At 49.0% G+C, this 18,550-nt stretch overlaps 1 protein-coding gene across 1 annotated transcript in view; it reads left to right on the forward strand.

The window, feature by feature from the left end:
* Positions 1-18,550, forward strand: part of SH3PXD2B (SH3 and PX domains 2B) — a 65,202-nt gene that overhangs the window by 39,846 nt on the left and 6,806 nt on the right. The window contains exons 6-12 of the mRNA XM_019620409.2: positions 271-362; positions 8,390-8,415; positions 8,794-8,829; positions 13,839-13,973; positions 15,434-15,538; positions 16,226-16,309; positions 17,678-17,795. Coding sequence (XP_019475954.2) covers positions 271-362; positions 8,390-8,415; positions 8,794-8,829; positions 13,839-13,973; positions 15,434-15,538; positions 16,226-16,309; positions 17,678-17,795 — 596 coding nt within the window. The remainder of the gene's footprint in view (positions 1-270; positions 363-8,389; positions 8,416-8,793; positions 8,830-13,838; positions 13,974-15,433; positions 15,539-16,225; positions 16,310-17,677; positions 17,796-18,550) is intronic.

Below are 18,550 nucleotides of genomic sequence, written 5' to 3' on the forward strand. Positions count from 1 at the left end.
TGTGGCTTTGTCTCTGATACAGATTGTGTTTGCCCTCACTCCTTTTGCAAGTCTGCTGTGACAGCACATGGAGAGTCAAACATCTGCTTTGGGGTGATTTCAGATCTCCAGTTGCACATCTATTTCCCTTTTTGCAGTCACCGTTGCTGGTGGTTCTGTTCCTTCCCATAAGCACAGTGCTCCACAGAGCTGTGACCCACTCCCTGTGCTCCGAGGCTCCGTGCTCAGGTGGCAGTGCTTCACATCACCAGTGTCTCTGTTTCACCGCAGGCTCTGATCCAGCTGCCTCCCTACATCTCCCAGTGTGAGGAGGTTCTGCAGTTCTTTGAGACCCGACCTGACGACTTGACTCCCCCCAAAGAGTAAGTTGGTTGGGTGGCTGCTGCCACGGGGGTGGTGATGAAACACAAATTGCCTTCCACTTGCCAGCATCCAAGAGTACAACATCTCTTTAGAGATCCTCCCAGGAGTCACAGATAAGGGATTTGAATACTTTTTTGGGGAGGGAACAGGGGTGGTGCAGCTCAGGTGAACACCCCCACCCACTCAGCCAACTCCTGGTGTACCGTCCCCAGCAGTAGAGTGGGTGCACCACTCTGGGACCCCATCAAGTGCTGATGTCCCCTTGAGCCAGCCAGGCACAGCACTGCTTTCTGCTTGTAGAATGCTGGTTTCAGAAACTGATCAGACTGAAAAGCCTCATTTCACATGGCAGTGCCCAGGCTTGGACTACTAATATCCTCTGCCTCATTCAAGGGCTCTTTCCATCAGCCACGTCTGTGAGCTCCATCCGTAATCACTGCTGACTTTTTCCATACAAAACAGAGAATGTTTGCAAGGAATCTCGCGTGCCTTACGCAACTCTGTGTGGTTACAAGTCTTGTGACTATGAGCTGCTTTGGCCAGGAGCCACCCATCTCTTACTAATCACAAGCAGCATAAATCTGAGCAGCTGCTTTCATCTCCTGCTATGCAGTTCTCTCTTTATGCTGCTTGTGACACTATGCGTAGCTCTACTGAAGGTTGAGCAATGGAGGAGGCTTGATTAATTGTGCAAGGATAAGGCAGTAAATTGATTTGACATCATTCTGTATTGGAAGGGTGTGGAGATAGATACAGGGATTTTGTTTTTCTCCTCTGAGCAGGAACATTGAGTCTTTTGGGTCTTTAGGGAAGCGTTATGCTTGTGTGGGTTATATCTTCTCTCTGGGGTTTAGAATTTTTTTGTGTGTGTGCTTTAATTCCCCCCTTCCTCCCTCCTTGTTTTCATCCTTTGATTCCCCTTTCTTGGCCTGTTGTCATTCCTTCTGCAGCTCACAGTCACTTGATGAGATTGGTCTGAGGGCCCTGCAGCCCATTAACTAATTGCATGCTGTCAGCTGGTCCTCTCATTCATTCATCCTGCCCAGTTATTGCTCAGCACTTAACCTGCCTTGATAGTTGTCTCTCAACAAAGACAGCAGCGCTGGGGCAAGCAAGAGATGCAAGAACAACGTGAGCTTGTGGGGACAATGGGCGGGGATTTTCATGGGAATTAACAGCAGCTGAAGCTGTTTTAGGGTACAAGGAGCATGAATCTGAGCCCTGTGCAAGAAGTTGATGAGCTGCTTTGCAAAAGGAGTTACTTACTGAAAGTGGCTTGGGTTGGGACACCAGCACACACGGGAGGTTGTAGGGTGCCTGTGCCACAGAATTGCTGTGTGTTTGGCCACTGGAGCACTGGATGGATGAGCGGGTGAGGGGCTGCTGAATGCAGCGATGGGATGTGCTGCCTTCCACTGCTCTCCTGGGAGCAGAGGTGAGTTTGCAGTATGCAGAAAGACATAGGAGGTAACTCTCATCCATTTGCCTCCAGCAGTAAAACGTCACAGCATCTCAAGGACGTCTTTGTTGTGTTTCATATCCCAGCCTGAATGCCAGAGGGGTATTTATTAGCTACAATTCAAAATGCTAATTAATAAAAGTCCTTGGCTTTCTCCTCTGGAGAGATTGGTGGGAGCCCTTTCCTGAGCCCTGTGTGCTGGCATGCGGCCAGCAAACCAATAACGATATGGGAACAGTGATGGACGGCTGGGCTGGATCAGACGTGATGGCATGTCTGGGGTTTGGCCGGATGTCATCATTCATAAAGCGGATAAATACTTTTCTCCGGGAATTTGAAAGGGAGCCAGGCCACGAGAGGAGAAAAGAAAACGAAAAAAAACAAAAAAAAGGCAACTTTTATGCTGGGTGGCTGGAAGGTGGGAATGAGGGAGGAAAAAAAGACTGGTCAGCATGCTTTTTGCCAAGCCAAGCCACCGCTGATGTGGCATTGTGGCTGGGGGTGTTTCTGCTCCCTGTCCCTCCCTGTGCCTTGGTTTCCCTGGCTGACATCTCAAGGCCTGCCCCAGGTTGCAGCACAGAGCAGTAGATGGTGTTGGTGATGGGTGCTGCTGGGTGTGTTCTCTGCTTGCTTTTCCCGGGGTATGCAGAGGAGGATCTGCCTCACTCACATCATGCTGAGATGTGAAGCCATTTTCAAGAGCTGCAGGAGACTGCAGTCCATGGAGTTCTGTTTAATTGCAAAAGGTGAATTAATCCTTGGATCTTTGCACTGGAAAGAGGAGGCTAGACAGCCATGTATCTGTCTCTGGGCTTCTCTAGTATCTGTTTCCCCAACACTGGAGCTTTTCCTGGGCAGATCCAATGCTTTCCTTCTGCTTTCCTGCAGTGCAGCTTCCACACAGTGTCTGCTGGTGTTGATAACACCAACAAAATCCAGTCACTAGTACTGACCTGAAAGCTGTGACTTTTCTCAATCTCTCATTTTTTACAACCTCTTGCACTGCTGTTGGCATGCACAGAGGGAGATGGAGGAGGAGATTGAATGGAGAGGGAAAGAGTCAAATGCATCCTTTTTCCCCCACTGCTTCCAATTGGGCAATAGATCATAGCTAAAAGCTGAGCTGAGACAGGACTCTGCAGCGCTAAAGGGGTGGAAGAGGGAGGTGAAGCCCTTGCTCCATCCCATCCACACACACTTGCCAACTTTCCAGCATCCTTCTGCCCAGAGGGACCACTTCAAACAGGAGTGGGCTGAGGTTGTGGTGTTTCCACTGGCAGAGATGCTCAGTGGCTTTCGTGACACGGAGCTCTGTCCAGCAAGCTCTGGACTGAGATAACTCAGTGAGCCCACAGAGGGGTAAAGAGGGACTGTAATCTGGAGGGATTGGTTGAATTTGGGAAAAGGTGGCTCTGGGAGTGGGGAAAGAAGAGAAATCTTACGGAATAAGAAAGATAGCAATCAGTGGGGCTGTGGAGTTTTTCTCCCCAGTGTTGTATGGAAGCCCTATGAAAGCCATAGTTTCAAAGGAGAAAACTCATCAAATTCCTGCTTGCTGCAGATCTCAGCAGGTCTGACCAGCAGCAGAATTTTCGACTGTTGAGGTGGGAATTTGCTGTGTGCCTTTCACCCTTCAACCACACTTTTTCAATTTCAAGCAGTTTTTGACCACAGCAGAGAGCTGCTGGGATAAGGCTGGGGACATCTGAGCTGCTGGGCACAAAGCCACTGCTGAGCCAAGGCATTCAGCTGCTTGCTGCTCACCCACAGGAGCCCAGGTCAACTCTGTAGTGCAGCAAAATCCTGAGGGGCTCTTCAGTAATTGTCTGTACTGTATGAGTGAGGAGCAATGGGAATGGAGCTCTCATGTGCTTCCCAGGGCTGTGGAGATGAGTTCCTTGTGAGAGGCATCTTGCAGTAAAGGCTGTTTTCTTTCTGGTAGCTGGGCATCCTGTCTTGTGTAAGACACTAAAGGTGGTTGTTCTGAACCTTTCAGCATATGAACCCTTAATTGTTTTTTCCTAGCATAGGAACCTGTAAAGCAAATTTATTATCTGGTGCCGTGCCTAAAAGTTGTCCTCAGGCACCTCTCTGCACGCACTGTGGATTTGTGGTTTAAAAACTACTGGCTTCAGGAGATACCAATGTCTTCAAAATATGTAAATAAGTCCTCTTGCCCTTCTCTAAAACAGCTTTTCCCTTACATGCTAGGTGTGTCCTAGTCCTAGTATCCCTCTAGAAAGAGAGGGCAGTGTTGAAAGCTCCTTGGCCAGCATGCTACAGCTTAGCTCAGAGTTGGTATGGGAGCAGTCCCAGCACCAGTTCTCTGAGGGTCTTTTAAGGGATGGTGACCCTTAGAGCAGATGGCAGTGAAGGTGGATACTTCCCCATTGATCTGGCTGCCTTGTGTGCCTAGAGCTCCACACAAATAGTCAGGACAAATTCCTCTTGCAGCCAGGCTACAGAGGGGGGTTGGAGGATGTTCTAAGGGCAGTGCAGCTCTGCTGCTGGGGTGGAGGTCGGCAGGAGGTGTGTGGTGAGGAGCTGGGGAACAACCAGATGAGAGCGTGTGCTGCTAATTAGGTTATGCCTGCAGCAAAAGCTCAGCAGCCCTTCATGATTCTATTAATGCTAAGATGGTGCTGGGCAGTGAGGTGGGGGTGGCAGTGGTATAGTAACGGATTGCTTCCCATCAGACTGATGAGGACTCCAGGCAGTCACCAGCCACAGTAAATCAGTGAAGGGAGAGCTGAGCCAAAATGAGAGTCAGTGAGATTTGAGAGCTGGTGAGATTTGATTGTGCCAGCTTGTCTCCACATGAGTGATTGAAAGGTCCTGCTTAGGGCCACTGTGCCAGCAGCCATTGGCAGGTGAAAGATTTGTGTTAGGTCCAAAGCACCAGAAGACAGTGCTAGACAAGCATATTTCCAGCACTGCAATAGAGAGCAAATCTGTTCCTTTGCCTTATTTCCATAAATGTGAAGAACAGACTCATAACCAGTGTCTCCCCCAAAGAAATCTCTTTCCTTCCTGCTTCCCTGGAGCTTTTTACCTGCTTACCTTTTCCTGTAGTGGAGTTGTACCAGGAGGAAAATTTTCCTCATCACACTCGCACACTGTCTGAGTAGGGGCTTGAACTCCTCAGCCAGGTGAGCAGGGATTTAAGAGAAAAAGGAGAGCTCAGATCCTTGCTGCAGGATGCAGTGGTTGTCCCATAAAGGGAGCCATTCCTTTTGCCCGTAAACTCAAGCTCCCTGAGTTGACGGATGTTGGTTTGGATAAGGATGCTTGTTGGCTTGTGGCTTTTGAACCGTGTCCTGCTCTCCAGACAAATTACAGTTTGTATAAGGAATTGTTTGTTTTGCGGTGCTGCTGGTGCCTACGTGCAGATTCACCAAGAGCTCAGGCTAGATCTCAGCTCCAAAATAGTGGTCTCCATCATTCTCGGCTGAGAACTGTCCTTCCCAGGTGAAAGCAGAAAGAAATAGTAATGGGGTTGAACTCACTATGCATAAACATGGTTTGCTGCATCACAAGCTCCTTGTGTGAACAGACTACTAGATTTTGAATGCTTACAGGGCACAGGGCAGCCTTCTGAGCCCACAGGTTTGGCTCAGACAGCTCTCCAACAGTTAAACACAAGAGTGGTACTGGCACTGCAGCTTGGGAGCAGGGACCTCGTTCAGTGGAGCATTTGTTGAACATCAGCTCTCTTAAACAATGCCTTGTGCTCCAGTTCTCAGCCTGTCTTGCTTGCATATACCTTGCTACGACTTCTAACACCTCTACGCTTGCTGAATACTTACAAGCTGAGCTGCCTCCTGAGAGTTTTTTTGATGGCAGTGCTGTATTATAGAAGGGCTTATTATTATTTACAAGAAATAGACTTTTCTGCAGGAAATATTTTCTTGGAATGGTGACTTCAGACCTATCTCATCTTGCTTGTTGATTGTGGGCTGCGTGGTTGGCATTGCAGCAGTTGGAGTTGTCACCCTCGTGTCTGTGCTTTGCTGTCCCTCTCTCACTCTGCCACTTGGCTGTAGCTGTGGGGCAGCATGGGTGCTGCTGAGGTCTGCAAGCGCCGTGCTGTGCCAGGGCCTTTGTCCCAAGACCCTTCCATGGAATCTCCCTCCTATGAGTGTGTAGTGGAAATGCTAAGTCACAGCTTGAAGTAGTGATGGAGCACCTGGTGGGAAGGCAGGGCCAACTCAGGGGAGCTCAGGTGCATGCAATGCAGCTGAGTGACCAGAAGGAGTGGAGCCAGGATCCACTCCTTCCCAGACCTCATTTAAGGGTTGGCAGTGGAGCTGAGGGTATCTCTTGCTGGAGAGCCCTGCCTACCCGAGGCCTCCTAAAGGTAAGCATCTCTTCTGCTTCATTTCTGTGGCTGCTGTGTGTAGGTTTGTTCTCATTTGCTGTAGCCAAAGACTTTGTCATCCTGCTACTGTTATCGTATTATAGCATTACAGAGTCTACTGCAAGGTAGGCTCTGCTGCATGCTCACTGTAGAACCACCTTTGTGTCACATAGCTGCCTGCCTAATCCAGCAACTACCTGACCCCAATGGTTTCTTGAAGTCAAGCAAGCTTGTAGCAGCTCTTCTCTGTCATAGCTTTTCTGGTTTTCTAATTAACATTTCATGCCTGAGGTACAACCTTGGAAGCCTGTAAAAACCTTCAGCATCCACAACATCCTGAAGTAGGAGATTAATGGCTTACACCTACATATTGTTGAAGAACAGCCTTCTTTTTTGGTTTCAAACCTGCCTGCAGCCTTGTGCGCTTCATCTCCTTCCTATCACTGGCTCCAGGGAAATGCTGTCTGATGTACTGTGGAAGATTGTGATGAGAATATTTTCCTTTAAAAAAAAAAACAAAACAAAAACATTGAAGTATATACTGACCCGAAGTGTTCTCTGCTTGTAAGTTTCCTTTAAGGATTGCACTTGGGGATTATTACGTTCGTGAAGGATGCTGAACTGAGCCTTCTGCACCCTAATGCTATTTGGCTCATGCCTTCCCATGAAGGCCCATGCCTTCAGCCTCCCTGACAGGGAGATGGGAATGTCCTGGGAAGCAGCTGGAGAACTCTCCTGGGTGTTACTTCTTGGAGAGCTCTGTATGGCTGCTCGGTGGCATGTTGCCATCATTATATGCTGGTACCTTGTCCTTGTGCTGTGGCTGCCTGGTTCATATGCACACTGGTGCAGTGAGAGCTAGATGAGTTTCCCAGCAGCAGACAGCCTTTTCCTCTCTGCTTGGAGGCACCTGTTTCCAGGAGGCCATAGTGCACACTGTTGCATGCCTTTCTCCAGCCCATGGGAAACAAAGTAGGAGGAGATACTGCCGGCAATCTGTCAGTTTCCTGTCCTGTCTGAATTCTTGTGTCCTCCGAGGTGGTGGGCTGGTGTTCAGAGCTGTGTCTCTTTGTATCTGTGCCAGGAACAACCCAGCAGCAAAGTGAAATTACAGCTTCTTCCTTGCCCCCTCACCCAGACAGCCAGAAAGGAAGGAAGCAGGGGGATGAGTTACAGCAATCAGCTTAGCAGATGTCAGGGAAAAGCAGCGGTCCTTCCCATCAGCACAAGGGTGTGGTGCCTATCTGCCACCTCCAGCATGCTCACCTGCTTTCATCACCCCATTCTAGTGCAGCATTTCAAGGCCGTAGTGACAAATTATGTGAAAGTGTTGAGAGCTCTTTCGTAGAAGCATGGACCACTGCAGTTGGAGCTGTGGATGGGGCTGGTGCATTTATTTGGATTTCAGCCTAGTTTGGTGCCTTGGTTTGTCATCTGTGATTGTTTGAGGTTTGTCTCAGCACCTATTATCTTAGGTTCGTTTGCTTTTTAATTATGAAATGCCCCAGAATTGATTGTGCCTGAAGAGAGTTGTGCCCAGGGTGTGAGGCTGTGCAGCAGCCATGTTTCTTATTGGCACTCTGGTGACGGAAGGGACACAAGACCTTTGGTTTCTAACCCATCTCATCAGTGTGGACATTGCTGTCCGTAGTGCCTCCTTGTGCCTGTGACTAGCTCCTGTTCTGTGTTCATCCTTTCAAGACCACTTTAATGAGTTGTCCTGTTTTGAGGCATAAGTGCTTGCCCCTTCCCCAGCCCTGCTCCTCATCCTTCTCCCCAGGAGAGGTGCAAGATATGGAGCAACTTCTGTATTTTCCTCTTGATATTCAAAGTAGTGTCCGCTCCTGTGAGAACTGTGGACTATGCCGAGGGGGTTTGGGGTTTCCCTTGCTCCTGACTGCTGCCAAATCATCCTGGTCTGCGTGTCTTTTCCAGGTGACATGGTGGGAGTTGTGGCTGTCAGAGTAAGCCACTGAGGAGCCAGACCAGTGGCCAAGCTTCACTCTGGGGAAGGCAAAAGCATTAAGTTACTCAGTGAGAGGGAGAGAGGTGCAAGGCTGCTGTTTGGCCTGTGGGGATGTTAGCTGGTGTGAGGAAGGTCAGTGGCACTGCTGGGACCGGCACTGCTATGCTCTCCTGCATAGATTTCCTGTAACAAACAACCCAGCTGTCCCCATCCCGCTGTTGACGCTCTTCCTTCTCTTTTTCAGGGAGCCCATTGGAAAGAAGAGATCTGGTAAGCACTCCTCCCCTCTCCAGTTTCACCGTCTCCTCCTTCCACCCACAGCCTTGGCCTCTCAGTACTATACAGGGATCTAACTCCATGATGGGCACTGCTGCCAACCCCTGTGGGGCTCCCTAACGTGCCATGTCCTCTCTATGCCCCATCCCTGCCTCCTGGTGTGCTTCCAAAAAGGGAATGGCATTGAGGGCACGAAGGCTGAAGTTCTTCGTTGCCCCTACAGGCGTCCCATGGAGGGATGGGGGTGATAGGGAGAGCTGCAGGCACCTATCTGCTCATTCATTGAGTCCATACCCACCACTGCAGTCACCCCCGCCTTCGTGTCTCTCCTCCCCTCACACCTTGTCTCCCCTCATTTTGTTCCTCCATCAGGGTTTATCCAGAGAACGACCTCTTTCCTACAGAGAGGTAGTAACTGTCGCACGCTCCCTGGGCCTTGCTCTCGCTTTGCCTTTTGCTGCAGGACACTTGCTATGTCTGGTGGGCAAGCCCCTTGCATCAGCTGTCACATCCCTGTAGCTTTCTGTTGTGACTGGTGGACTCGGGGCTGTAGTGGTGAGGAGGTGTGGCAGGCACAGGGCCATGTCACAGCCTCAGGTGAAGGATAGGGCTTTGTTTCCAGCCAGGTGTGTCCAACCATGGAGTCACAGTGCCCTCAGGCCTGAAGGAGTGTTTGAGCTGAGAGGTGACCACCATGGGGCTGCAAGTCTCCTGGTACAGCAGCACTTTCTACTTCAGGGTTGCACCAGGTTGGGACCCTTTTGGGTGATGGGTGGATCTGGGATGCTCTGCTCCTCAGGACAGGGGCACATCTCTGAAGGCCCCTTGGTTGTAGTGGTTATCTGAGGGCATCTTACAGCTGCAGGAGTTACTATATGGCCCTAGGATCTTTGGAAAAAGAGATCTGAGCCGTGGCTGAATGGAGACACTGCTGAAATAGCTGTGGGAAGATTTTTGGGCCTGATAGTTGACACTGCCTTAAGCTGTATAAGTAAATTTCACTTGTAGATGAGTGGGTTCCTCTCTAAGGCAAGAGAAAAAGAACAGGGAAGACTTGAGACTGAATACAGCCCTTCTTTTCTGTTGGATCTGGAGGACATCCCTCCCTCGAGAACTGCTGGCGTCCCAACTTCTTACTGAGACAAGTTGTAGGATGCATATGACAAACAGGTGTTGTCTGCTCCAGTGGTGGCTCCTGGTTTTGCTCTGTTCTTTTGGGTGAGTCATAACCAGGTGATCTGACTGGCTAACAGGGGTCTGCCAGCATGGTTAAAACCTTCAGGCAACATCTTCTCAAACTCTGACAGCTGCAAGGTATGTCTGGCAAAGCTGGGCCTTGCAAAGGCTGCTTTAGAGCTCTCACAAGCCTTTTGCAAGCACAGACTGCAGTTTTCACACTAGCTTTCTCCTGCTGTGTTGGTGTGTCTTCCATGGCTTTGTCAGAGGAGATGTGCTGAAGGTTTTGCTTTAAGCTGAGTTATTCCTTTCGCTGCAAGCCCATGTGGTGGCAGAGAGAGGCATCTGGCTGTGGGTGGGATGAAAACAGGCTGTGTCTTTTTTTTTTTTTTTCCATCTTCTCTCTTTTGATAGAGCGGAGGTAAAATAAAGACACAGAATCCCTTGTCTTGGAAATGTCTCTGGTCTGATGGCTCAGTGGGAATGTCTGCTGGGTAAGGAAGGGGTGTTATGTTTCCCTGTGAGAACAGTCAGTATTTAGATCACTTCTACTAAGAAGGAGAAAAGAAGACCTGTCTAGGATTGAGGGGAAGGAAAAAATTAAATTCTGCCCTCAAAGAAACAAGTTATTTTTCTAAGGACACTGGCTGCTGGAGAAGCAGGAGTTTTTCTACTTCTTTTTACTACTTTGTGTACGGAGCTTTGTTCTGCCATCTCATTTCCAATAAGCCCATTAGCAAAGTGGGCTTATGGGCAGCTCTCCCTCTTGCCCTGTAGGCACGGCAGGTTGACAAATGACTCTGTGATGTTGCTGAGGGCAAAGAGAAAATGCTCTTTGGGATGCTTTTTGTTTAGCACTACTGAGAGAGAGGGAATGGAGAGTTTGGGTAATTCCCAAGCCAGAGCCCTGTTCTGGCAGGACAGGGTGCAGCACTCTGACCATGGCACTGGCATATGATTTGGCTGTGGCGTATGTGCAGTAACCATCAGGGAAAGGTGTTTATGTGCAGTAACACTGCCACAAGCTGATGCTTTGTGCCAGATGCGTTCAGAGTCTCCTCTCACTGTTATATGTTTTCTGTCAGAAGAAACAGAATTTGGTTCTATTACTGTCACCTGGAATCCTCTCCTGCCTTCAGGAAGCCCCTGATGGTTCATCGGTTGCTCAAACTAGGCCTGCTTTGAGATGGCAAATAAGGAGTAAGGCACAAAAAAAGGGCTCTTTTAATATAATCTCCTTGTGGAGGGGGCATCTGATAGACGCTAACAAGCAAAAATATCTGGAATTCCTTATTTCTGCAGCACTGCCAAAGGGGGGTTCAGTTGCTCTTCTTGGAAGATCAGTGCTTTGGAGCACCTGGCAGGTTTCACATGGTCTGTAGCCAAGCACTGGGTTGCAGTGAGTTGGAGTGCTGCCCATAGCCTTCCTTGGGGACCAGGAGACTCAAGGGATGTGTGTGGCTGTGAGGAGGCCCAGAGACAGGGACTCACCTGATATTAGTTGGTGAGCATTATTTCCTGCTTATTCCCCACAGTCTGGAGCTTTAAAGACCAACTTGGCCACTGATTTAGGTATGCCTGATAGTAATCAGTCCCCAGACTCATTCAAATGTTTCTTTTCACTCCTTCCTGAATTCTGCAGAAGCACAGATGGAGATTCATGGGTTCGTTGTGGCACTAATACAGTGCACAGAAGTCTGAGGCTGTCTCAGCAGTTTTTATTTGGGTGGAGCTGCCTTAGAAGAGCTCCCATATCCCCGTCAGCCTTATTTCACATGCTGTCTTGTGTGGCCGCATCTCTTTTGCTGTGCAATGTTCCCACAATGGCTTTTGGTCTGAAATTTGTTTTATCTGGGGCAATAAGCACAGCTCTCATATCTTACAGCAGCCATAGGAGGACCATTCTAAAACTCCAGAGTTTCTGACACTATTTTAAATGATTATGTTTATCCCATTGCTATTTTAAGAGACTAAGTCTGCCCATAAATAGGGTGCTTTATTGTTGGCTGTGTATTTTTGTGGTTGAGGATGATTATGCCAGGTGAAAGCACTCCTCAAATTAACTCCTACTTCTTCCTCCAAGCTTGGTTTACTAGTTCTGTTGCTGGTTTAATAGGTACATTGGAGGATCCAGAATTGCCTGCTGAAACTACAAATAGACTCAGAGCATTGTTTGTAATTACAGCTGGGGAGGCAGAAAGGAGAGTATTTCTCTCTTCCTGTAGCTGTTATTCTGTTCTCAGGGGCTGAGTAAATCCTCTGATCACTATAAGCACAAACCTTTAATTGAGTTAGTAAAACAGTCTCCAAATTCCTGGCTTCCTCCACTCACTTTAGGGGCCTATTTTTGTTTGGTGCCCCACCTCTGGGTTATGGCATGGAGGAAGCTGTCATTAGTGGTAACAGATCCTTTGTACTTGGTCAGCTCACCTGCAGCTCTGCAGAGAGCTGTTTATAGCAGAAGAGCATGGACAATTTGCTTCTTCTGCCTTTAATAAGAGTGTTCTGAAAAAAGACATTGTTAATTTAAATCTTGGTTGTGGTCATTATTACTCAGAACCAGTTTGAGAGGTGATGACCTGAGGGAGCAGAGGGTTTCAGCACTGCTGTTAGATCCTGTCCATCTCCACTCATCCTTCTTGCTCTGCTCATTGCAGGATTGTGCCCTGCAATACATTCCATGATAGGAAAGATCTCTGACCTCTTATGTAATGGGGAAGCCATTGAGTCCTCTTGTAGTGTAGTAACATAGAAATGTCTTCCTGATTTGTTTTGCCTTTATATCCTAAGGGAACGCTGCTCTTTGTATCATTGCTTTCTGGCACCCTCCTGAGCTTGGGAGGTCATTGTCTGATGCATCTGCCATGCCCTGGCAGCCAGAGAGCAGCAGTGATTTCCACAGCTGGAGGCCCTTACAGCCCCAGTAAGTGTGACTTAATAGCTACACTCAGGTGTGTGAGTCTTTCGTGTCACTTGCGCTATAATAATTAATACTGTTCTATTTCCAAAGCACTTGGCAAATATTAATTAATTCTTACTGCATCTGGGAGAATTGGGTAATATAACAGTGTCCTCAACTGGCAGGCTGTGAAGCTGCCAGGCAAAGCGTTGTGCTGGAGGCTTGGGACAGCCGGGAGAAGAGTACAGGCACTTCTGACATTTTTTTTGCTCCTCAGAGGCTTTGCAGGCAAGTGCTGCCTGTGTTCTGAGTAACCAAGTGACTGGATGCAAGGTTGAGCCCAGGGGAATGCCCTCTGTGGTGGGGCTGAGGGGTCTGAGTTCAGTGCTGAGCGTCCACAGGTCTGCAGAACCCTGGGTTGCTTCGTGATCTCCCTGCACGTGGTGTCACAGCAAACGTCTTGTGTGCTTGTGGGAGTGGGGGAGTTTTGCTGCATGCAGAGAGATGAACTTAAGGGCATGCTTCTAAAGCAGAGATCGATTTGACTTGAAAACTCTGTTTTTCCTTGGTAAGTGGTGCCAAGCAAAGGGGGTGGATCTGTATCCAGAGCACTCTCCTAAATAAAAACGTGCTTGGACGATATAAATGATCATTGCCTTCTTGTGCCCGGCAGGTGCCTCCTGGTCCCCTGGTGCAGTGCTGGCTGGCCCTCACCTTTTAGCCTGCAGTGCCACCTTCAGCCTGGCCTGCTCGGCACAGCCAGCCAGGGCTCCTGGGCTGCTTCCATCCCTGTCAGATGTCAGGCCCCTTGCTGGCGCAGGGCACGCTCTGCTTTCTGTGTATCTTGTCTGTCTGCCCCTACTGGGGCATTTCTTCTCAGTGGACGTGAAATCGGGATCTTATGCAGGAGCTGAGCAGAATTAGTAGAACAAAGAGCCTTCAAGACAGCAAACTGCTGGCAATCTGTGAGAAGGGCAGCGATGGGGCTGCTGTTGTACCCTTCTGCCCGGGTGTGCAGGTGTTCAGCCAGGAGCAGCAGGACTCTGTGCAGGCTGTGTGTGCTGGGCTGGGTCTGAGCAGGTTCATGTGCTGGTCTCGTGGTGGTGGTGGGCTCACTTGGATGGCTCTGAGCAGGAGGTGGGAGCAAGTGCAGGGCCTCACCTGGCTGTACCCGTCTCACTTGGCTGCTGGTTTGGTCCCTCTCCTCCTCACTCTGCCCAAGCCTCTGGCTCACATCTCTCACGCTGGGGTGCCCGGGGTGTCCCGGAGCTGCTTGGGAGCAGTGCTCTCAGGAACTGCTGCTGACCTCGGCATGCGGCCGGGTTCTTGTCCCCCTGTGCAGGAGCTGACTCTGCCTCGGTCGATCCCTTGGTGCTGGAGCAGTATGTCGTGGTGGCCAACTACCAGAAGCAGGAGAGCTCCGAGATCAGCTTATGCGTGGGCCAGTTGGTGGATATCATTGAGAAGAACGAATCAGGTACAGAGAGCCAGGCTTGGCAGAGAGCTGCATGTCTGCTCTGCACCTCAGAGCAGGGACAGGAATAGCAATCCTGTTCTGTCAGTGTCTTCTTTAATAGGAAGGGAAGCAAAACAGCCTCAGGGCACCTCACAGGGATGTCCTTGGATGGTCAGCTTAAGTAGAATGTGAAGGAAGCTTCAGTCTGCAGGATTTCTGCATGAGCGTGGATGAGACTTAGGGATTTTCTCTGAAGGAAGGGTCTGATTACCTGCTGTGCTGAGCACAAGGTGCCGTCCATCTTTTACACTCTCACTTTATGCTTCTTTGTGCTGAGAAATTTGGCTGATGGGTCCTGTGGCCAAAAGGCAGTCCCAGAGCTGGCAGGCTGGGACACTGGCCGTGGAAGACCCATTGTGCCCCTCCAAAAGAGAAAGCTGTGCAGTGCTCAGCCACCCAGCCCTGTGCTTGCTACAGCTTCAGCAGGCTCTCACCCTCTGCGGAGGGGAAGATGTTATGTCATGGGTCCACCTTCTGGAGTTCATTGAAAAGGGGAATTTGTTCACTGAAGTGAGTACAAGTTGCTGAGGGAGTTTAAAGGTAAATTATGAAAATAGATTTTAAAATTCCTGAAACCTTATCCCAAGAGAATTAATTGAACCAGCAGCTTTTTGAGAATGAGAAAAATAAAAGCAACCCTAAAGCAAGTGAAACCTATTAGCACAGCCAATTGAACAGGTATGGCAAATCATTTATTTATGAAATGTCAGCTCTGATTTTCCTTTCCATGCAGGTAGCTGCTGCTTCCCTCCCTGACAGTCTAGTTGTCTTTCTAAATGGCTCGCTGGTGGGATTCTGAGAATAATGCTTGGTTGTTATTTTTTCCCTCTGAAGACACAAACAGCTTGTGCTTTTCATAACTGAGAAGCATGCATTTATTTTGATTGGACACGCAGGGTGGCCTAGGATTGCAATGGCCTCTGTGGAGCTGGCCAGGTTTCCACTGGGAGAGCTCATGTTTTAATCCTGCATTTGCTCTTAGCTTTTAAAATTTGCTGTTTCCACAAATGTAAAGAAGGCAAGAACACAGCAGGAGTCAGTTATCGATTTGCAGACAGTGTATTCATCTCTGCTAATTAGACTGGGCTTGCTGACCCATGCTGAGGGAAAATGAACCATGAAGGAAAAAAAAAAAAGGAAAGCAAACGAGGTGGCTGGAGTCATTCAGCTCTCAGAGTCTGTCCTGGTTTTCGTGGCTGTGGGAGGGAACCGTATACACACCATATCATAAAGCTGCAACTCTCCCTTGCTGTTGTCTGTGCTCCCTTTCAGATAGCACATGGCTCTGTTGCTTTGGGGTGATCTCAGCTTCTCATGTGGTAGCACAGGGGAGGCAGAGCCCCCTAGACTCATGGTTGGTAGGAAGGGAAGTGGCTTTAGGTTGATGTCCTTGGCTGAGCCAGCTGCTCTTTTCTTCCTAGGCTGGTGGTTTGTGAGCACATCAGAGGAGCAAGGCTGGGTGCCAGCGACCTGCCTGGAGGCCCAGGATGGTGTCCAGGATGAGCTCTCAATGCAGCCTGATGAAGGTAAGAGGTGCCTAGAGACAACAGCCCCAGCTTCTGTCCGATATACCAAGTGGCTTGCAGGACTGTGTAGTTCTGTCTGGCCTAGTGAGGAGAGGAGCCCTGGGAAGAACAAAGCCACAAGTGCTGCAGTTACATCTGCCCTTAACAGTCCTACCTATGCAGTGCTGTACCAGGAGTGAGCTGGTGGATATTGGCAGTATAACTGCTGCCTTTTCTGTTCCCCCAGAGGAGCTGAAGGTGCCTCCTGCAGGGAAGACCCAGTCCTGCCATCACATCTCCTTTACTCCCAGGGAGCACTGGAGGAGGAACAAAGGTCCTAGGGCAATTCCCGTGTCTTCTAATCTCATGCAGAAAGCAAGAGCATGCATGAGCTCGTGTTGTGAGAATAGCAAAGTTGCAGCTTTTCTGTACAGTAAAACTGTATACAGTAAATCCAAAACACCTCTGGAGAACACATCCTTCCTTTTGATCACTGTATGCTCAGAGCAGTGCTGTAGTTTGCTCAGCCCATTGCCTAGGGAGGTAGAGGTGGGAGGGGGGCTCAAAATGGGGAGGGCCCCTGGAAGGGTCCCAGTGGGTCCAGTCTCTGCTTCTCTCTGGTGTCAGCCCTGTCTCCTCTTAGACCTGAAGTGCTGCCTCCTTATGTCCTCTCTTATCCTCCTGCTTCCCCCGACATGCTCTCCCCAGTCCCATGGAGATACTGGTCTCTGCCCAGGCATGTTGGCCGCCGTCGGACTCTTGGGGACTTGTACACAAGTGGATGGGGTCAAGGTGGACTTTGTAGAGATGTATTTGACTGCCTTTGTTTTGTGCTTGATGCTTTGCTGTGTGCATGTGTGATTGCTTTGCATGTGATGAAGTTTGCTTGTGTCAGTGCTTGGTACATGCTGTACATGCTCCTCAACCTTCTATCAGGCCCATTCATGTCCACTTCTCTTTCCTCTGCCAGCTATTCCTTCGAACATTTTTAGACATGTTTTGGGTACGCAGGCTGGAGTTTCTGCTTTCTCCCAACACGTTTATGTGGATTTCTTGCAACTGCTGCCTTAGGCCCTGCATGAACCTTTTCATTTGCACAAAGTGGGTGGGGAATGAGATCTTCCTACAGCTTTGCTCTTCTGAGAAGACAAAGACATGAAGATTGTGTAGCAGGGATATAAGAATGTCCAGAGGTATGGGTTTTGGAGATGGTGTAAAGGGCATTTTGTGAAAAGTCTATTGTAGCAGTGCTTAAGCACAGAATTGCAAGCTTTCTTGGATTTAATCCAGAGATTATAGGACCAAATGAGGGAGAAGATTAGATGGATAAACCATTTTGTCTGACAGGCTGCCCACGTGGCTGTTAGGATATTTACCCTTCCCCTTGAAGGGCAGAGCATCAGTGTCCCTCCTTACTATTGTTTCATCCAGCAGACAGTCCAGGCCTTCTACATGGTTTTGAGTAATCTCTTGAGGAACATGACTGCTGAATAGGGAAATTCATGTACACTTGCTGTCATAGAGCAGCTGGAGAGCAGCTATGTCTGAGAGCACAACTTTATGCGTTGGGGTTGCAGAGAGTTTTTTTCAGAGAAATCCGAACTGAAATGGATGGATACAAGGGCTGTTCTGAAGAGCAGATAGAGGGAGAGCTATTGTATAAATCAAGAGAAAGGGAGCTTAATGTAGATAGTCCATGTTGAGGAGAGTTGTAATTGCTTTCTTTCCAAACACAGTGGCTAATACTGGAAGAATTGTATGTGTAAAAGGGCCAAGGGCCAGCCATCCAGTTTGGACGTGTTTTCTAGCCCCTGGAGGGGTACATTTTCAGGAACAGTAGCTATTTGGGAGAGTGAAGGCAAAAAGCAACTGGAAGGGGAAGCTTGAGCAATGTATGAAAGGAATGAAAGGAAAAGAAGGGGTGTTCTGTGCATCCTCAGGCTGTCAGTGGGGAAAGTCACAAAGCTTATGTTTCAAAATGCATCCAAGTTTCTTTTGACATACATTTCACTGACATTTCTCTTCCAAATGGTTGTGTATCTTTGTGTGTTTGCACCTTTGTTACAAGAATTACTGTTCATAGAAAGCATGTAACCACTGTTCGATAGAGTTCAGCTTTCTGTAGAATTTATCTGTGAAACTGCATTTTCTTTCCAACAGAGGAGAAGTACACAGTTATTTACCCATATACCGCCAGAGACCAGGACGAAATGAACCTGGACAAAGGAGCAGTGGTGGTGGTGATCCAGAAGAACCTGGAGGGCTGGTGGAAAATCAGGTGCTGTCCCTGCCTCTTGCACTTCACTGACAATGCAGGCTATGCAAAGCAGAGACCCACGGTACCATCCAAGGGCAAGTCTAGGGCATCAGAGAGGGCAGAAGAGCAGAACTCATTTCTCTCCATCCCTACATATCAAAGTTAACTGAAATTCAGGGCTTCAGCCAGGCATAGTTGTGGTTAAACATCTTTAAAATCCCCTAGTGTCCTGTGCTGAGAAGGTGGACTGCATCACAGCATCGCATGCCCCAGCAGCTCAAAAGGAAGTGGTTTAAGGGCATTAATGTTACATCATGTCTTACTGATAGGAAAAGCAGCGAGTGTCCTGGAGGCAGGCTGGATCCTCTGGCTGTGTCAGGAGGTTTCTGTGGAGAAGAGCCATTCTCTGGGCCAGGTCTGCTGTGTACAGGGTGTGCTGAGGCCAAACACTCCCAGTCATCCTAAGCTGATACTTGTTTTCTCCTGGAAGCTCATTTTCACTTCTCTGTGATCTCACAAACAGCTGGACTTGAACAGGGTGGGAACGTGTGCCACCATTTTCTTAACCTTATGCTGAACCTGTGGTATTGGCAGCAGTAAAGGCCCAGAAAAATGTCCATTGACTTTTTGAGCACAGGAGAGCTGCCACGAGAGCTCTAAAGGCAATTACAAGCTCAGGAGCCTGTGCCATCTGAGCACAGTGGCTGTAGCTCAGCCAACAGGAGAGCCTCTGACGCTGGCGCAAGACCCTTGAGCACAGCAGGAAAGCTCCAAGG

The sequence above is a fragment of the Meleagris gallopavo genome, chromosome 15 (genome assembly GCF_000146605.3).
Source record: "Meleagris gallopavo isolate NT-WF06-2002-E0010 breed Aviagen turkey brand Nicholas breeding stock chromosome 15, Turkey_5.1, whole genome shotgun sequence".
NCBI classification, from domain to species: Eukaryota; Metazoa; Chordata; class Aves; order Galliformes; family Phasianidae; genus Meleagris; species Meleagris gallopavo.